Source organism: Aquarana catesbeiana, linkage group LG01, assembly GCF_042186555.1.
Source record: "Aquarana catesbeiana isolate 2022-GZ linkage group LG01, ASM4218655v1, whole genome shotgun sequence".
Taxonomy (NCBI): Eukaryota; Metazoa; Chordata; class Amphibia; order Anura; family Ranidae; genus Aquarana; species Aquarana catesbeiana.
Window position 1 is genome coordinate 434,567,573 of NC_133324.1, and position 18,929 is coordinate 434,586,501.

The window sequence follows — 18,929 nt, forward strand, 5'->3', positions numbered from 1 at the left end:
CTCCGCACGGCAAATACAGTAGATTAGACCACTTCTTTCTATCCCAGAACGATTTGACTAACTTAACCAAAGCCTCTATTGATCCGTCCATACTCTCTGACCACAACCCCATCTCAATGACTCTCATTATACCCGCAGCGCGCCCCAAGAACCCCATTTGGAGACTAGACGGTTCCCTATTGACAGACCCAGTCAACGCACAACGAGTGACTGACTGCCTCTCAAATTACTTTACTGAAAACTCCTCTGAGACCACTACACCATCAGTCATCTGGGCCGCACACAAATGCGTTGTACGGGGTGAATTGATAGCCATAGCCACACAAAGGAACAAGTATAGAAATGCACGTATCACTGAATTAACCACACGCATTCGTACGCTAGAACAGGCCCACAAGGCATCACTGGAGACGTCAGCTCTGGCTGCTCTCACTGAAGCCAGAGGAGAACTCCTGGAGACGCTCAACAGCACTCTAAAACGCAAATTTGCACTAACGCAAAAGCTTTATTATGAATTCAGTAATAAAGCCGGCAAACTCCTTGCGAGAGCTCTCCAATCCAAGAGGGCATCACAGACGATCCATAAAATACGCCGTCCAGCAGGTGATGTAGCGGTCTCTAACAAAGAAATCTCGGACCAATTCGTTCGATATTTTTCTGACCTTTATAACCTCCCAAAAACACAATTTCTTGCGAATCACACGGACCGCACGACCGCCATTTCTGACTTTTTAGCGCGATACAGCCCCACTCCCCTCACCTTAAACGACTCCCAAAACTTAGACCAACCTCTTTCTACGGAGGAAATCCTTTTAGCACTGAAACAAATGAAAACGGGCAAGAGCCCTGGCCCAGATGGACTATCGGTCAGTTACTACAAAACATTCCCGACTTTACTGATCCCCAACCTCACCAAAGCCCTCAACAATCTCACCCCTGACTCACCATCCCACAAGGATATTCTAGAAGCACATGTAACCCTTATCCCCAAACCTGGCAAAGATCCCACGTTGGTATCAAACTATCGCCCAATATCACTACTCAATGTAGATGTTAAATTATACGCCAAAACCTTAGCGAATCGCATCCTACCCCTTATCCCAAACCTCATATCGCTAGATCAGGCTGGTTTTGTCCCGGGCAGGGAGGCCCGGGACAACACCACAAAGGCGCTGAACATTCATCATTGGCTCTCCACTACCTCCACCCCGGGATTCTTCCTCTCCCTTGATGCAGAGAAGGCGTTTGACAGGGTGGCCTGGGATTACATGGAAGCCGCGTTACGGGCGATAGGCCTTCCACCCCGCATGCTGCAGATGATTATGGCCCTATACTCTCTCCCCACGGCAAGAATCCGAGTTAATGGTACCCTGTCGGACGCCTTCTCTGTATCCAACGGAACCCGACAGGGCTGTCCCTTGTCACCTTTAGTTTTTATTCTGACCATGGAACCTCTACTCCGTAGACTCAGGGAGAATCCCTCCATTAAAGGCATAGATATTAAACGCAAGCAATACAAACTGGCCGCCTACGCCGATGATATTTTACTATTCCTGACCGAACCCATCACCACCATCCCCAACTTGCTGGCCGACTTCTCACACTTTCAGGCTATTTCCAATCTAAAAATTAATTTTGAAAAATCCAAAGCCCTCAATATCACCCTGCCCCACACTACGGTATCCCAATGCAAACTCAATTTTCCTTTTAGTTGGGAAAAACAAGCCATATCCTATCTGGGAATTAAGATCCCTGCAAATTTGAAGGACCTGTACGCGAGCAACTTCGCAACAGCACTCACATCAATACAAGGTGATCTGCAGAAATGGCATTTGGGATCCTTTTCCTGGATGGGTAGAATCGCAATTATCAAAATGAATGTCCTCCCCAGACTCCTCTACCTCCTTCAGGCCGTCCCCATAAAATTACCGCCCTCTTTCTTCAAATCATATCAACACATGTGCAGACTCTTCATCTGGGCTTCTAAACCCCCACGTCTTTGCTGGGATAGGCTGACCTTACCTAAACCTTTGGGAGGCCTAGGGCTCTAAAAATATTCAAAAATACTACTGGGCCTGTCACCTAACCAGGGCAGTAGACTGGCATATTCACCATCCCTCGAAGGATTGGATTGCTTTAGAAGACTCCTTTGCCAACTTACCACTTCGGAACGCACCATGGATAGGAACTGCATCTATCCCCAAAGAATACACAACACATCCCCTCATAGGAACCACTCTCACCATATTCAAAATAACCAGCAAAACACTCACAATCAACCCTTCCACTGGTCCTATGACGCCCCTAGACATCAATCCGGAATTTCCACCCGGGCTCACACTCAAGGACCCCACTCTTAATGCACGTGCGTTCAACGCCAGAGCACAAAGTTTCTTTCCCAACGGTTCCCTCCTACCATACGACGAACTCCTACTCTCCTTCCCGGACTACGATATCCCTTTCTTCAAATATCTCCAACTGCGACACTTTTTCTCCTCCCACAAACAAACTACTTACTGGCATACGGATCTCTCACCCTTTGAACTCATCTGCTCTAGTACGGAACCTCAGCACCATCTAATATCCTCCATCTACTCTCTCCTACACTCGAACTATGCTATTAAGGAAGACAGGCTAATTCGACAATGGGAGTCTGACCTTTCTATAGACCTCTCTCCCATTGAATGGGACCAAATCTTCACTCTCCTGCATAAAGGTTCAATCAACGTCACGACCCAGGAAAACAGATATAAGCTGTTTTCCAAATGGTATAGGACCCCAGACAAAGTGCACCACTTCCACCCGACGGTACCCTCCACCTGTTGGAGATGTAATTCAGCGCGCGGCACCCTCCTCCACATTTGGTGGGACTGCCCCATCATCCAACCTTTTTGGCTGGAGATTCACCACTTAATCTCGTATATCACTACCTACACGCCGGATTTTTCTCCCGCACAATCCTCCTTCACCACACCAAGACCTCACTAGGTTCCTATAAAAAAATCGCTCACACTACATCTAATCAATGCTGCCAACCTCTGTATCCCACTCCTTTGGAGGACCACTACCCCCCCTACAATACAAGACTGGATCAATCGAGTTGACAAAATCGCAGACATGGAAAACCTTATTAATCAGGCCCAAGACAACCCGTCCAAATTCCACAACACTTGGGCGTGCTGGCTCCACTACAAACAATCCACACCCCAGGATACACATCCCCCCACCTCATCACCTCGTCCGTAAGATCTAACCACCCGCAACCTCATCTCACCGAATTGCCAATTATTTGACATCCCAGGTCGTCCACACCGGACGTGAAACCCACTAGCCCTGGGAGGGCTACTACACACTCCCCCTGCTATCACCACAGTTCAAACACTCTATGTACTACTGCACCCCCCGGGTACACAGTAAGAACATGCTTTGATCACGTCCCTGTAACACCCCCCTCCCCCCTCCTCCCATCACCCTCCTCCCCCATCACACCCCCCTCTCCCTCCTCACCTCATCCCGCCGTTTGCACACCCCTTTCTTTAATCTGCAACGAAACTGGACTTAGCGATCTCCACATATTGTCCCATGCCCGACCTAACTTCAAAGGTACCTGGTCGCCCCCCCATCCACAGCAAGTTCCCTCACAAGGGGTGGATGGTTCTCGGGTGATCAAGTGCAGAGTATAGTTTGCTTGGCATGCATAACTACCTACTGACACTAGTTGAAATTGTGCCTTTCAATGTATCCTCCTCTCGAGAGGTAGCGCACACATTCTTTGTTGAAGAGTACAGGATATCCTGCCTCATTAATATGTATGTTTTCATTTCTGAACATTGTTATGTAATATGTAATCTACATGTTGATTATACCCTGTATTCATGAAAATTTTCAATAAACTTCTTTGAAAAAAAAAAATTTAAAAAATACAAATAATCAATATGACTATCATAAGTGCTATCAATCGGTGATAAATAATCAAAGTGCAACATGCAAAAAATATACACAGTCCAAGTGCTCATAAAAGTATCAAAAGTGTATTCACTTCTCCAATAAAGTGATATGCAAAGTTCATAAAAAACAAACGCAAAATTCATAAATGACAAAACTCAAAGTGCATAGATATAATGTCCATCATCAGTGATATCCATCGTGCTCATCCAAAACCGTGTATACAGGGATATAAAGCATGCTTCAGTGCTCTCCAGTGACCCCCACCAGCATATGCGCTCACCTCTGAGCGTGTGACACAGTAACTAAACTATGTCTAAACACGCATGGGAGCCACTCCTCGGCTCTAAAAGGTATGCAGGTGCTGACCTCCAACTTGCTCAGATAGTATCACGATTCATAAAAATAAGAAAGAAAGAAACTCCATAGTGTAATATATCCAACATTTAGAGATGAACACATGGAGACAGATCCCCCTGATGAAGGCACGTGATCCCTGTGCCGAATACGCGTAGGGGAGGGGCCAGGACAGAGCTGTCAGCACGGAGGAGCAGATGAGAAGGACACACCACACCGCACGCCGTACCAGTGTTCCTTATACTGTAATAAATTGAAGAGGATGGTGCACTTACGCACCCACACAATGTGAGTACCCCTAGGAGGGGAAGTGTTTATTTCACAATAAATTGTTGGATATATTACACTATGGAGTCTTTCTTCCTATTTTTATGAATCGTGATACTATCTGAGCAAAATGGAGGTCAGCGTCTGCATACCTTTTAGAGCCGAGGAGTGGCTCCCATGCGTGTTTAGACATAGTTTAGTTACTGTGTCACACGCTCAGAGGTGAGCGCATATGCTGGTGGGGGTCAGTGGAGAGCACTGAAGCATGCTTTATATCCCTGTATACACGGTTTTGGATGAGCATGATGGATATCACTGATGATGGACATTATATCTATGCACTTTGAGTTTTGTCATTTATGAATTTTGCGTTTGTTTTTTATGAACTTTATGAACTTTGCATATCACTTTATTGGAGAAGTGAATACACTTGATACTTTTATGAGCACTTGGACTGTATATATTTTTTGCATGTTGCACTTTGATTATTTATCACCGATTGATAGCACTTATGATCGTCATACTGATTATTTGTATTTTTTAAATATTTATATTTGCTTTTTGCACATTTTTTATTACTGATCCTAGGTTTAGCGCAGACACATTTTTGATTAATTGTGTCACTAAATATTTGTGTTTACTGTGCACTCCATGGTTTATAAATGTGATCTTTAAGGCTACTTTCACACTGAGGCGTTCTTCAAGCGCTTTAGCGCTAAAAATAGCACCTGAAAACTGCCTCACCTGCAGCCCCAGCGTGAAAGCCCGAGTGCTTTCACACTGGAGCGGTGCACGCTTGCAGGACTAAAAAAAGGAAAAAAAAGTCCAAGCAGCATCTCTGGGGCGGCACGGGAGCGGTGTGTACACCGCTCCTAAACCACTCTGCCCATTGAAAGCAATAGGCAGCGTTTTGCGGGCACTTTTAACCCCTTCGGGGTGGTAAAAGCGCACCGCTAGCTAGTTTGTGCTCTCCACATACTGTGTGCTGTAGGTGGGGGTGGACCACTGCCTTAATTTCCTAGTGTGCTCACTCCTGAAATTGTGTCCTAGTGTCAGGGCCTGGATTTGAACCTGGAACCTCTGCAGTGTCAAGCAATGCCTCTGCTTGCTGAGCCACCAGTTGCCTTGACAATTCCTTGAATAATCCTGCCTTGAACCCTAAATTTTGCTCTTCAGCTTTAACTTCCCAATTTAAGCCATGTCTCTGCACTTCCTGTTTGCCTGATTATTGGGCTCTTTCCAGCCAATATCTCGCTCTGTCTTCCCTGCTGCTACTCCTCACCGATCCTTGACTTGTTTTTCGACTACGCGTCTGCCTGATCCCAACTTGCAAATACTTGTTACTGACCACGCTTTTGTTTGATCTCTTCCTGCTATATCCGCTACTGGACCACAGCTTGCTCACCTCCTGGTGGGGTGAACCTGAGTACCGCGACCTGGTACTAACACAGCTAAATCCAGCATCAGTAGCTCTAGTACACACAGGTTAGTACTTAGGCCATCACCTTTCAGGGTGACCCGCTTGCTTGTAAACCTATCCTGCTGGTCAGTGTCTGGCTACTGCTAAAGCAACTGGTCTTCGAGTCTGACCCCTGATTGTGACAGAATAATCTGGCTCAAACATGGAGGCAGCTATAGTAAATGTTGTGGCTCCTCTCAGGCAGAAAATTGCTGAGCTGCAGAAATTCAGTGTTACCTACCAAGAAAAAGTTGCCAAACTAGAAATTATGGTGGAAAGGCAACAGGAGGAGATACATTCCCTGCTGGACGAAGATGATACTAACACATATGCATCAGCCTCAACCAAGTTTAATGGAGACCACCGCCATTACAGGGGATTCCTTAACCAGTGTCGTTTATATTTCCAAATGCACCCTGCTGCATTTCCTTCTGGAAAAGGAAGGTAATGTTTATTATCGAACTTCTGACAGGTGAAGCTTTAGCTTGGGCCTCCCCCTTATACAGAAAAAGACGGCGCCACTTTGGATAAAGTTCAGACTTTGACGATCCCAACCATTGTGCTACGGCCGAAGGGTAAACACTGTCGCTGAGTGCACAACTGAATTTAGGCGATGGATCACAGCTACCACTTGGAACCCTGCAGCGCAAAAAAAAAAACAGTTCCGTCAAGAGCTTTCTGAACAGGTAAAAGGATGAGCTTGCCGGAGTAGAGACCCCTAATGATCTCGAAGGCCTTCATCCAATTATGTATCCGAATTGATCAGAGACTTACAGAAAGGAAGGAAGGAGAGGCTGGGAATGTTTGGAAGTAATAGTGGCATGCGTTTCTCTACTAGTTCATTTGTTCAGCAGGATTCCAAAGTTTGTCCGGATTCTGACACTCCCAAGCCTATGCAGGTTGATGCTATTAAGACCATTTCAATTCAGGAGAAAGACATTCTGAGAACTTATGTCTATATAGTGGGGACTCTGGTCATTATGCAGCCAATTGACCTAACAAAGTTAGAAAAACAATTGCTGCGACTAATGTGATTGTGCTTGAAAAAATAAACTCCATTAGCCAATCCATCTTCACACTGATTCATTAAGAAAATAAAGGGAATTCTCTAATAGCTCATTTTGTCATCCCTCTTAAACTTATCTCCACGGGGCGTGACATTCCCTGCTTTGCTATGCTGGACTGGGGGGAACTTTATGGACATAATTTGCTCACAGCAAAAATAGTCAAGCAAGAAATATATCTGCCCATATTGATTTGGAGACAGTTGATGGTTCACCCTTATCTTCAGTACCTTTTTTCCTTGAGACTATTCCTCTGGTACTCCAGTTTGAGGCTGGCCATCGTGAGACCATTAGCTTTCAGCTGATTACGTGAGCCAAATTTCCTGTCAACCTGGGCATTACTTGGTTTTCTACTCACAATTACTCCTTCAACTGGTGAGCACAGACTATAGATTTTACATCGTTCCTCCCATTGAGAGGAATACTGTAGGGAACTTTGTCAAACAAGTTCTTCCCCTGTAAAGGAATCACAAGAGGATGTGGTTACTATACAGTCATATGACAATCTGCCTTCACAATATCACGTGTCCTGGGATGTCGGAGAAGAATGCTGATTAACGCCTCATCGTCCATATGATTGTCCCATTGAGCTGCTCCCAGGAACAGAAATACCTTTTGGTTACCTTTTCAATCTGTCAAAACCTGAATTAAAGGTGCTTAGGGAGTGGCTTGATGAGAATTTAAAGAAGGGCTTTTCTCAGACACTCAACATCTTATTCAGGAGCAGCCCCGTTCTTTGTTGAAAAGAGACTTCTCCTTGCATCCATGCATTACAGGGACTTGAATAAAATCACTATTAAAAAATGTTAACCACTCCCCTTGATTTCTGAAACGAACTAGACTTGTAGGGAGCATAACATCTTCTCCTTTGGGGTTGCTCCAGCTGCTCCCTGATCCATCAAGACTGTGGGGGTAATTTTCTATGGACTTTGTGGTCGATTTACCTCCTTCAAAAGAAATTACCATCTTGGTAGTTGACCGTCTCACTAAGATGGCTCATTTTATACCAGAAAAGGGGTACCTTCTGCTGAACAAACTAGGTGATTGATAGGTTAAGAACTCTATAAACTAAATTAAATTCTTGTTGGTGTTTGACAGGTGTGCAGTTTACCTAAAAATTTTGAAAAAGCTTTTGTTCAGCCATAGGTGTACATATTAACCTGTCCTTTGCTTTCCATCCTCTAATGGTCAGACCGGGAGGACCAAACATTGGAGCAGTACCCTCAATGTTTTGTCAGTTCTCTTCAAGATGACTGGGTGGACCATCTTTCTATGGCAGAGTTTGCTTATAACAATTCAAAAAATAGCTCCACTTCTCAAAGTCCTTCATAAAGACCTTTTCTCAAATACTGGGTATCATTCAGCTATTTTTAATTAACTCTTTGCTTCTCCCATGAACTTTCTAATTTAAGCCATGTCTCTGCACTTCCTGCTTGCCAAACTATTGTGCTCTCTCCAACCAGTATCTCGCTCTGTCTTCCCTGCTGCCATCCCAGCCTTTGCTGCCACTAGTTACCGACCCTTGGTTTGTTCCTCAACTGTTTCTGCCTAATCAGAACCAGTACTCGTTACTGACCTTTGGCTTGTTTACTGACTACTTTCTTGCACACCTATATGGGAATGTAAAAAATTGCCTGCAGCCATTTTTAACATTATTGGTGAATACACAGTCACAAGAATTTAAAGATGTGTTTACTGACTACGTTTGATCCTTAACAGCTGTATCCGCTACTGAACCCCGGCTTGCTCACCTCCTGGTGGAGTGATCCCGGGGACCACAACCTGGTACTAACACGCAGCTAAATCCATTATCACCATCAGGAGCTCTGGTGAACACCGGTTAATATTTAGACCCCGCACCTCAGGTGAGTCCGCATCATCCACCAGGGTGACCTGCTTGTATACCTATACTGCCGGTTGTTGGAAGTTCCGTTACTGCTAAAGCAACTGGTCTTCGAGCCTGGCCCCTGACACCTAGCGGGGACACAGGATATCAACAAGGGGGAGAGTGGGTGCTTCAATGACAGTAAGTTATGTGGAACATGATCCTCCATGTAATGTTGGGGACTTCACTGACCTTTAAAAACACCTGCTGAGAAGATATATAAAATGAGCTAAGCTCATTATTCCAACTAAGATACTTAATAGTAGGTTTTAACATGCAAAACTACAGGTTGAAAAGTTCCCACCACAACCTGAATTTGAAATACTGGTGCACAAACTAAGAGGGAGAAGCAGCACAAACAGCAAATCAGTCTTATTAATTGTTCATATGACAAGAAAGGACATACTGGTAGGGGAGAGAGCATAATGACAGGGCCTCAAATCTGCTGCTTCCATTTGTACTGACCAGGCAATAGTCTGGGAGAGAAGATGTGAGATAGTTGAGGAAACCCTGTTCTTTATATTATCAGAAAAAACTTCCTATAAAATTATAGGTTAAATTACCTTGGTTCATTCATTTAATCGTGTACTGAATAACATGACAATTAAAAAGGACCTGGGACTAATGCTGGGCACTGCCATCTCTCGAATGTGACAGCAGCCCTAGGTAAACTCAGAGCTGTCACTTAAATGAAGTGTGGACTGAGCCAGCACACAGACTCAACTGCCTTTCAGAAGTAAGATTCCTATAATACCAGGTGGAACAAAAAGGTTTTTTTTTCCCCTCAAAACAAAAAAAAAAAAAAACATGGAAGTGATATACACTCACCGGACACTTTAATGGGTACACTGGTTCAATTGCTTGGTAACACATTGATAATCAGCTAATTACATGGCAGCAACTCAATGCATTTAGGCATCTAGACGTGGTGGAAATGGTTTGCCAAGTTCAAATCGAGCAGAATGGGTAAGAAAGTTGATTTAACCACTTGACAACTGGGCACTTAAACCCCCTTCCTAACCAGACCAATTTTCAGCTTTTGGTGCTCTCACATTTTGAATGACAATTACTCAGTCATGCAACACTGTATCTATATGAAATTTTTGTCCTTTTTTTCACATAAATGGAGCTTTCTTTTGGTGGTATTTAATCACCGCTGGGTTCTTTATTTTTTTTTTGCGCCGTAAAAGAAAAAAGACCGAAAAATCTGTAAAAAAATACATTTTTCTTCATTTCTGTTATAATATTTTGCAAATTAGTAATTTTTCTTCATATATTTTGGCCAAAATTTATACCGCTACATATCTTTGGTAAAAAATAACCCAAATCGGTGGATATTATTTGGTCTTTTTGAAAGTTATAGAGTCCAAAAGCTATGGTGCGAATATCTGAAAATTGATCACACCTGAAGTACTGACGGCCTATCTCATTTCTTGAAACCCTAACATGCCAGAAAAGTACAAATACCCCCCAAATGACCCCTTTTTGGAAAGAAGACATTCCAAGGTATTTAGAAAGATGCATGGTGAGTTTTTTGAAGTTGTCATTTTTTCCCACAATTCTTTGCAAAATCAAGGTTTTTTTTTTTACTTTTTTTTTTTTCCACAAAATTGTTATTTCTCACACACCGCATATGCATACCACAAATTACACCCCAAAACACATTCTGCTATTACTCCCGAGTATGGCGATACCACATGTGTAAGACTTTTACACAGCGTGGCCACATACAGAGGCCCAACATGCAGGAAGGAGCACCATCAGGCATTCTAGGAGCACCCAGGCCAATTCTGACATTTCTCTCCTACATGTAAAAATCATCATTTATTAGCTAGAAAATTACATAGAACCCCAAAACATTATATATGTTTTCTTAGCAAAGACCCTAGAGAATACAATGGCGGTCGTTGCAACTTTTTATCTCGCACGGTATTTGAGCAGCAATTTTTTTAACGCTTTTTTTTGGAAAAAAAAACTGTTTTGTGCTTTACAAAAACCAAAACAGTAAAGTTAGCCCACTGTTTTTGCATAATGTGAAAGATGAAGTTACGCCGAGTAAATAGATACCCAGCATATCACCTTTCAAAATCGCACGCGCTTGTGGAATGGCGCCAAACTTTGCTACTCAAAAATCCCCATAGGCGACCCTTTAAAATTTTTTACTGGTTACATGTTTTGAGTTACAGAGGAGGTCTAGGGCCAAAATTATTGCTCTCGCTCTACCGATTGCAGCGATACCTCACATGTGTGGTTTGAACACTGTTTTCATATGTGGGCAGGACTTACGTATGCGTTCGCTTCTGCATGCGAGCACACAGGGACAGGGGCGCTTTAAAAATTTTTTTTTTTTTTTTATTGTTCATTTTACTTTATTTTAGTTTGATGCTTTTTTCCAAAAAAAAAAATTTTTGACCACTTTTATTCCTATTACAAGGAATGTAAACATCCTTGTAATAGGAATATGGCATGACAGGTCCTCTTTACAGTGAGATATGGGGTCAATAAGACCCCGCATCTCACCTCTAGGCTGGGAAGCCTGAAATTAAAAAAAAAAAAAAAAAAAAACGATCCTGGCTTCGATCGTAGCGGTGAGTCGGTAGAAGTGCGGGAGGGGGGGACATCCCCTCTCGCCTCCCGTAAGAACGATCAAGCAGTGGAACAGCCGCTATGATCATCCTTATGGTGTAGGGAATCGCCAGCTGAAAAAGCTGATATCTGAATGATGCCTGTAGCTGCAGGCATCATTCAGATATCCCCGCACAAAGTCAAGGACGTTGTATGACGGCCAGCGGGCGGGAAGTGGTTAAAACGCTTTTTTTTTTTAACACAAAGTTGTCCATTTATACAATATTTCTACCACATAGCATGTACATTCCAAAAATTACACCCCAAAATAGATTCTCCTGCTCCCCCTGAGTACGGCGATACCACATGTGTGAGACTTCCACAGCCTGGCCACATACAGAGGCCGAGTACAGCCGAGCATGGCGGGGTATGGCTGGGTATGGCGGGGTATGGCGGGGTATGGCGGAGTATGGCGGGGTATGGCGGAGTATGGCGGGGTATGGCGGAGTATGGCGGGGTATGGCGGAGTATGGCGGGGTATTGCGGAGTATGGCGGGGTATTGCGGAGTATGGCGGGGTATGGCGGGGCTTTGCAGAGTAATGTGGGGCTTTGCAGAGTAATGTGGGGCTTTGCAGAGTAATGTGGGGCTTTGCAGAGTAATGTGGGGCTTTGCAGAGTAATGTGGGGCTTTGCAGAGTAGTAGGGATGGCTGAGCATGGATGGATGGATGGCTGGATGGCTGGATGTCTCTGTGCAGCGCTGTAGGCACTACACATCCAGCCCACAGCGCTGCAGCCATCCATCCATCCCCCTCTCCACTCACAGTGTACCGATCGGTACACAGGAGGGGAGGAGAGGAACCGGCGTCATCAGATGACGCCGATCTGTTTACATGTGATCGCGCCGTCATTTGACGGCGCGATCACATGGTAAACGGCCGCGATCAGCAGCCATTTACCGGGATCCATGATGCGCCGGGTCCTCAGGACCCGGCGGTCACGGATGTGTTCGGGTGCGCGCCCCAGGGGGCGCGCGAGAGAGGAATTCTGGGAGGACGTCATAGTACGCCCTCCCAGAGTTATCCAACCGCCCTGCAGCCGTCATTCGGCTATGGGCCGGTTGGTAAGTGGTTAAGTGACTTTGAATGTGGCATGGTTGTTTGTGTCAGACGGGCTGGTCTGAGTATTTCAAAAACTGCTGATCTACTGGGATTTTCACACATAACCATCTCTAGGGTTTACAGAGAATGTTCAAAAAAAGAGAGAAAATATCCAGTGAGCGGAATATGTTTAGACAAAAATGCCTTGTTGATGTCAGAGGAGAATGGGCAGACCGGTTTGAGATGATAGAAAGATAACAGTAACGCAAATAAGCACTCGTTACAACCAAGGTATGCAGAATACCATCTCTGAACGCACAACACATTGAAGATGTGCTACAGCAGCAGCAGACCACACTGGGTGCCACTCCTGTCAGTGAAACGAAGGCTACAAATTTGCACAGGCTCACCAAAATTGAATAGAAGATTGAAAAAAACATTGCCTGGTCTGATGTGTCTCGATTTCAGCTGCAAAGTTCAGACGGTAGGGTCAGAATTTGGCATAAACATGAAAGCATGGATCCATCCTGCCTTGTATCAACGGTTCAGGCTGGTGGTGGTGTAATGGTGTGGGGGATTTTTTTTTCTTGACACACTTTGGACCCTTTAGCACCAACTGAGCACCATTTAAACGCCACGGCCTTCCCGAGTATTGTTGCTGACCATGTCCATCCCTTTGTGACTACAGTACACCCATCTTCTGATGGCTACTTCCAGCAGGATAATGCATTATGTGACAAAGTTCAAATCTCAAACTGGTTTCTTGAACATGACAATGAGTTCACTGTACTCCAATGGTCTCCACAATCACCAGATCTCAGTTCAATAGAGCATCTTTGGGATGTGGTGGAATGGGAGAGTCACATTATGGATGTGCAGTCAACAAATCTGCAGTAACTGCGTGATGCGATCATGTCAATATGGACCAAAATCTGAGGAATGTTTCCAACAGCTTGTTGAAACTATGCCACAAAGAATTAAGGCAGTTCTGAAGCCAAAACTAGGTCTAACCCAGTACTAGCAAGGTGCACCTAATAAAGTGGCCGGTGAGTATAAAGATTGTACAATATGTATTTATCATTTACCAAAATTATGCAGTTACTGCGTGTTGGGAAGTAAATGTTTTGTCCATAGTCTGGGCCCAGGTGCACTGTAAAGACCTGAGCTGATTACAGTGCAAAGCCTTTCATTTAGATTCATTTTTCGTTATGGGTAATGTAAAGTCAGTTTGCAGGTAGCAGTTTCAGTATTTTAATATAAACTAGGGATGCACCGATACCACTTTTTTTTTGTTTTTTTTTTACAAGTACCGATACTTTTTTTTTTTTAGTACTCGCTGATACCAATTACCGATACCTACTGCAACTGTTTTGTTTTCACTTCAGCTGTCAGCAATGGTACAAAGCATTGAAAAGTCATTTACAAATGAAATAGATTTTTTTTTAAATTTTTGCGCTTTTTCAATATGAAACGTGTAGATATATGTTAATATATGTGTAAAAATATTCACTAACAAAGCAAACAAAAAAAAGCTTTAATTGTTTATCGTTTATAAAATAGACGTGAAAAAAAAAACAGCAAAATAATTAAATGGAGGAGAATAGGGAGTTAAGGCTGATTAGAGTAAATTGAGGGTTGTTAAGGGGTTAAAAAGAGGAACATTTGTTCATCCCTTTGATCTGCAGATGAAGAAACAAAGATTCAAAAAGAAACCAGGTTTCTTTTTATTTTAGTGTTTTGACAGCTCCAATTACCGGAGTTCTTTAACACTTCAGCTGTCAACAGGGGAGACCCACTGACAGCTCAAAGAACCGAGCCTGAAAGTATCGGTTTCAGGTATCGGTGCATTTGCACAAGTTCTGATACTTGTGCAAATACTCTGTATCGGCACCGATACTAGTATCGGTGTAACCCTAATATAAAACTTGTTTTTTAGCTTTTTTTTTTTTTTTTTAGCCAATAGCTGCCTGAAGTTGTGCTTTAATGTAGCTTGAGAATCTGAATTCTCCTTAGCCAAACCACTGGTTGTCAAACTCAAGCTTACTGTGCTAATCTACAATTCAATTACCACAAACCTACCTTTCTGCTTGGCATACTTTTTCATGGCTTTGCTTCTCCAGACAACTGAAGCAATGAGCTACCGTATTTTTATGCAAAAAAAAACTAAACGGTCTTGTAAGTTTCAGACATTAATGACTAGACAAAAAAAAAAAAGATACAGAAATTTTTGTTAAAGTCAAAAACCTGGACCTACTTTAATGGTTTTTGTTTGAAGCCTTAGTCCATTCAGGGTATTGATCGCCTTCTCAGCATCCTTGGGGTCAATGTAGTTCACAAAACCATAACCCAAGCTTTGTCCTGATCAAACAGAAAAAATCATGGTTTTAAAAAAAAAATAATCAATATTGCCAAAAATACATAGTTTTGCCATTTTGATTATCCTGTATGATTTACAGGCTTGTACATTACTTGTGGATATTTTGTAGGCAGAATAGAATTTTCATTCATTTCAGTATCAAGTTATTGGTCCAATGGAGGAAAAAAATTATTTATATTAAATCATAGCATTGCCTGTAAACAAGTACCAGTATAGCCCATTCCACAAGTCATATACTAGCAAAGTACTGCATGAGCTCCAGATCTCACAAAAGTGAGTACACCCTTCACATTTTTGTAAATATATTATATCTTTTCATGTGACAACACTGAAGAAATGACACTTTGCTACAATGTAAAGTAGTGAGTGTACAGCTTGTGTAACAGTGTAAATTTGCTGTCCCCTCAAAATAGCTCAACGCAGCCATTAAGGTCTAAACCACTGGCAAGAGCGAGTACACCCCTAAGTAAAAATGTCCAAATTGGGCCCAATTAACCATTTTCCCTCCCCGGTGTCATGTGACTCATTAGTGTTGCAAGGTCTCAGGTGTGAATGGGTAGCAGGTGTGTGAAATTTGGCGTTATCGCTCTCATACTGGTCATTGGAAGTTCAACAAAGAACTCTGAGGATCTGAAAACAAGAATTGTTGCTCTACATAAAGACGGCCTAGGCTATAAGATTGCAAAGACCCTGAAACTGAGCTGCAGCACGGTGGCCAAGACCATACAGCGGTTTAACAGGACAGGTTCCACTCAGAACAGGCCTTGCCATGGTTGACCAAAGAAGTTGAGTGCACATGCTCAGCCTCATATCCAGAGGTTGTCTTTGGGAAAGACGTATGAGTACTGCCAGCATTGCTGCAGAGCTTGAAGGGGTGGGGGGTCAGCCTGTCAGTGCTCAGAGCATACGCCGCATACTGCATCAAATTGGTCTGCATGGCTGTCGTACCAGAAGGAAGCCTCTTCTAAAGATGATGCACAAGAAGCCTGCAAACAGTTTGCTGAAGACAAGCAGACTAAGGACATGGATTACTGGAACCATGTCCTGTGGTCTGATGAGACCAAGATAAACGTATGTGGTTCAGATGGTGTCAAGTGTGTGTGGCGGCAACCTGGTGAGGAGTACAAAGACAAGTGTGTCTTGCCTACAGTCAAGCATGGTGATGGGAGTGTCATGGTGTGGGGCTGCATGAGTGCTGCCGGCACTGGGGAGCTATAGTTCATTGAGGGAACCATGAATGCCAACATGCACTGTGACATACTGAACCAGAGTAGGATTCCCTCCCCTTCGGAGACTGGGCCGCAGGGCAGTATTCCAACATGATAGGGACACAAAACACACCTCCAAGACGACCACTGCCTTGCTAAAGAAGCTGAGGGTAAAGGTGATGGACTGTCCAAGCATGTCTCCAGACCCAAACCCTATTGAGCATCTGTGGGGCATCCTCAAATAGAAGGTGGAGGAGCGCAAGGTCTCTAACATCCACCAACTCTGTGATGTCGTCATGGAGGAGTGGAAGAGGACTCCAGTGGCAACCTGTGAAGCTCTGGTGAACTTCATGCCCAAGAAGGTTCAAGTGATTGTAAGGGTTTGTTTGTTTTTTTTTAAATGACAAACATCATACTTACCTCCACTGTGCAGCTCGCTTTGCACAGAGCGGCCCGAACCTGCTCTTCTGGGTTCACCCGGCGGATCCGCGGCTCCTCCCCACATCAAATAACCCCCCACTCTCCCAGGGGATTACCTTGCGGGCGCGCTCCCGAGTCCAGCAATGGGTGTCCATAGCAACCAAATGCTGTACTCTGCCCCACCCCCCCGGCGCCCGCGTCATTGGATTTGATTGACAGCAGCGGGAGCCAATGGCTGCGCTGCTATCAATCTACCCAATCAAGAGCCAAAAACCCCGGGCAGAGAGAGTTCTAGGGCTCAGGTAAGTAAAACTGGGGTTGGGGGGGTGGGGGGGGGTGGTAGCTGGGGGTGTTTTTCACCTTAATTCATTGGCTGAAAAAAAGGTTTACAACCCCTTTAAGGCAGTGCTGGAAAGAAATGGTGGCCAGACAAAATATCGACTCTTTGGGCCCAATTTGGACATTTTCACTTAGGGTTGTACTCACTTTTGTTGCCAGTGGTTTAGACATTAATGGCTGTGTGTTGAGCTACTTTGAGGGGACAGAAAATTTACACTGTTATACAAGCTGTACACTCACTACTTTACATTGTAGCAAAGTGTAATTTCTTTAGCGTTGTCACATAAAAAGATAGAATAAAATATTTACAAAAATATGAGGGGTGTACTCACTTTTGTGAGATACTGTAGGTATTAAAGATCGATGTAGTATAGTACAGATGTTACTACAGTACAGATAATGGTCATCACTAATGCTGCATTCACACTTGAGTGTCTTGTACAAACTATCTTGAGCATTTTTGGAAAACCTTTTTGTTATTTTTTTAACTCATGTTTAAACAAGTTACTGGGGGGGGGGGGGGGTGCATTACACACGTTTGCAACATTTGCACATTATTTTCCCCATGAAGTCTATTTGGGGCCAAAAACGCCTGAAGCTTGTAACTCAAGGGAAGCTCATGTGCTTTTTCAGGCGACCCTATGCGCAGGTGTGAACAGGCACAGTTTAAAAAGATGGGATTTTGGGTGTTGAGCGTTTTGGAACTAGAGCTCCAAAAAGTTTTGCACTCTTATGGACAAAAAGAAAAAAAAAAGTGAAAATATTTCTATAATCAGGTAAATATTAAACAATTGCACAATTTTCTATTCAGCCAGCAAGAGGATCACCTCACCTATTCACACAATTACTTCACATCTGTGCTCTGAGAGAAACCAAGACCACTTATCTTTGCAGCTAGATGGGCTTAACCACTTTAGTACTAGCCTGCACTACTCCCTTATTCCCAGGCCATTATTCAGTGCTGTGATAATTGGACTGATAATTACTCGGACATCGATACTCTTATTTATAGAACCCCTGGGTGGTCGAGCAGTATCGCATCCCAAAACAAAACTGTTCTAACAAAAGGAGACTTTGAAGATACTGCCATTCAAAAAAAAAAAAAAAATGTATTCAATAAGTATAAACATTAAAAAAAACTTATTGTGTAAATGCAATTACTTCAGATATAGGTTATGGTATTTATAAAAGAAAAAAAAAAAAAAAACTAATTTTTTCACCACTATTGCATTATAAAAGTGAATTATAGTATGGTTGCAATGACACTAAAAAGTATCCTATTAGTGTCAGTATAACCATATTACATATCAAATTTATAACGTGATCGGGGAGATTTTATCAGAGGTCTTCTTTCCTTCTATATAAACCATAACGTGGTAACTGAGGTGATTGTAATCCCACAACTGCAATATTTAAATGTTTTATATACTTACTGAAAAACAAGATTTTTTGAATTGTCAGTTTGAAATGCAGTATTTTTAAAGTACCCCTTTTTATAAGAGTTGTTAGAACAATTAGTCATGCACCGTACCCAAATGAATTGCATAAACATTTTTAAGACAGATAAAACTTTCTTTTGGTTGCCAAAATGTAACCACTGGGATTTACCATATCACAATTTTTTTTTTTTTTGATTTTGAAAAAAAAAAATCCAAGCACTGTATGAAAGTCTCCAAAATGACTTTTTTTTTTAAGAAAGTAGACACTCCAAGGTAATCGAATTGTTTGCCACTTTTTTTGGGAAGGAAAATGCTGGTATTGAAGGGGTTAAACATGGAGATTTTGTAATGTTGCACTTGATGCAATAAATTTACAGGTTGTTTAAAAAAGCGCTGTAGTTAATGTACAGGTCACATATAGTGGAACAATGGAGACGAAGGGGTTACTGTACAGATGTGCAGGAGTAGGGAGGTGAAGGGGTAATCCAAAGCTCAAAGCAGAGA

The 18,929-nt window shown here is 43.1% G+C and overlaps 1 protein-coding gene across 1 annotated transcript in view; it reads right to left on the bottom strand.

Moving 5' to 3' along the window:
• The window catches only part of ELAVL2 (ELAV like RNA binding protein 2), a gene marked incomplete in the record, with an annotated part of 337,010 nt that overhangs the window by 132,066 nt on the left and 186,015 nt on the right, over positions 1–18,929 (bottom strand). Inside the window, 1 exon segment of the mRNA XM_073635956.1 lies at positions 14,897–15,000. Coding sequence (XP_073492057.1) covers positions 14,897–15,000 — 104 coding nt within the window.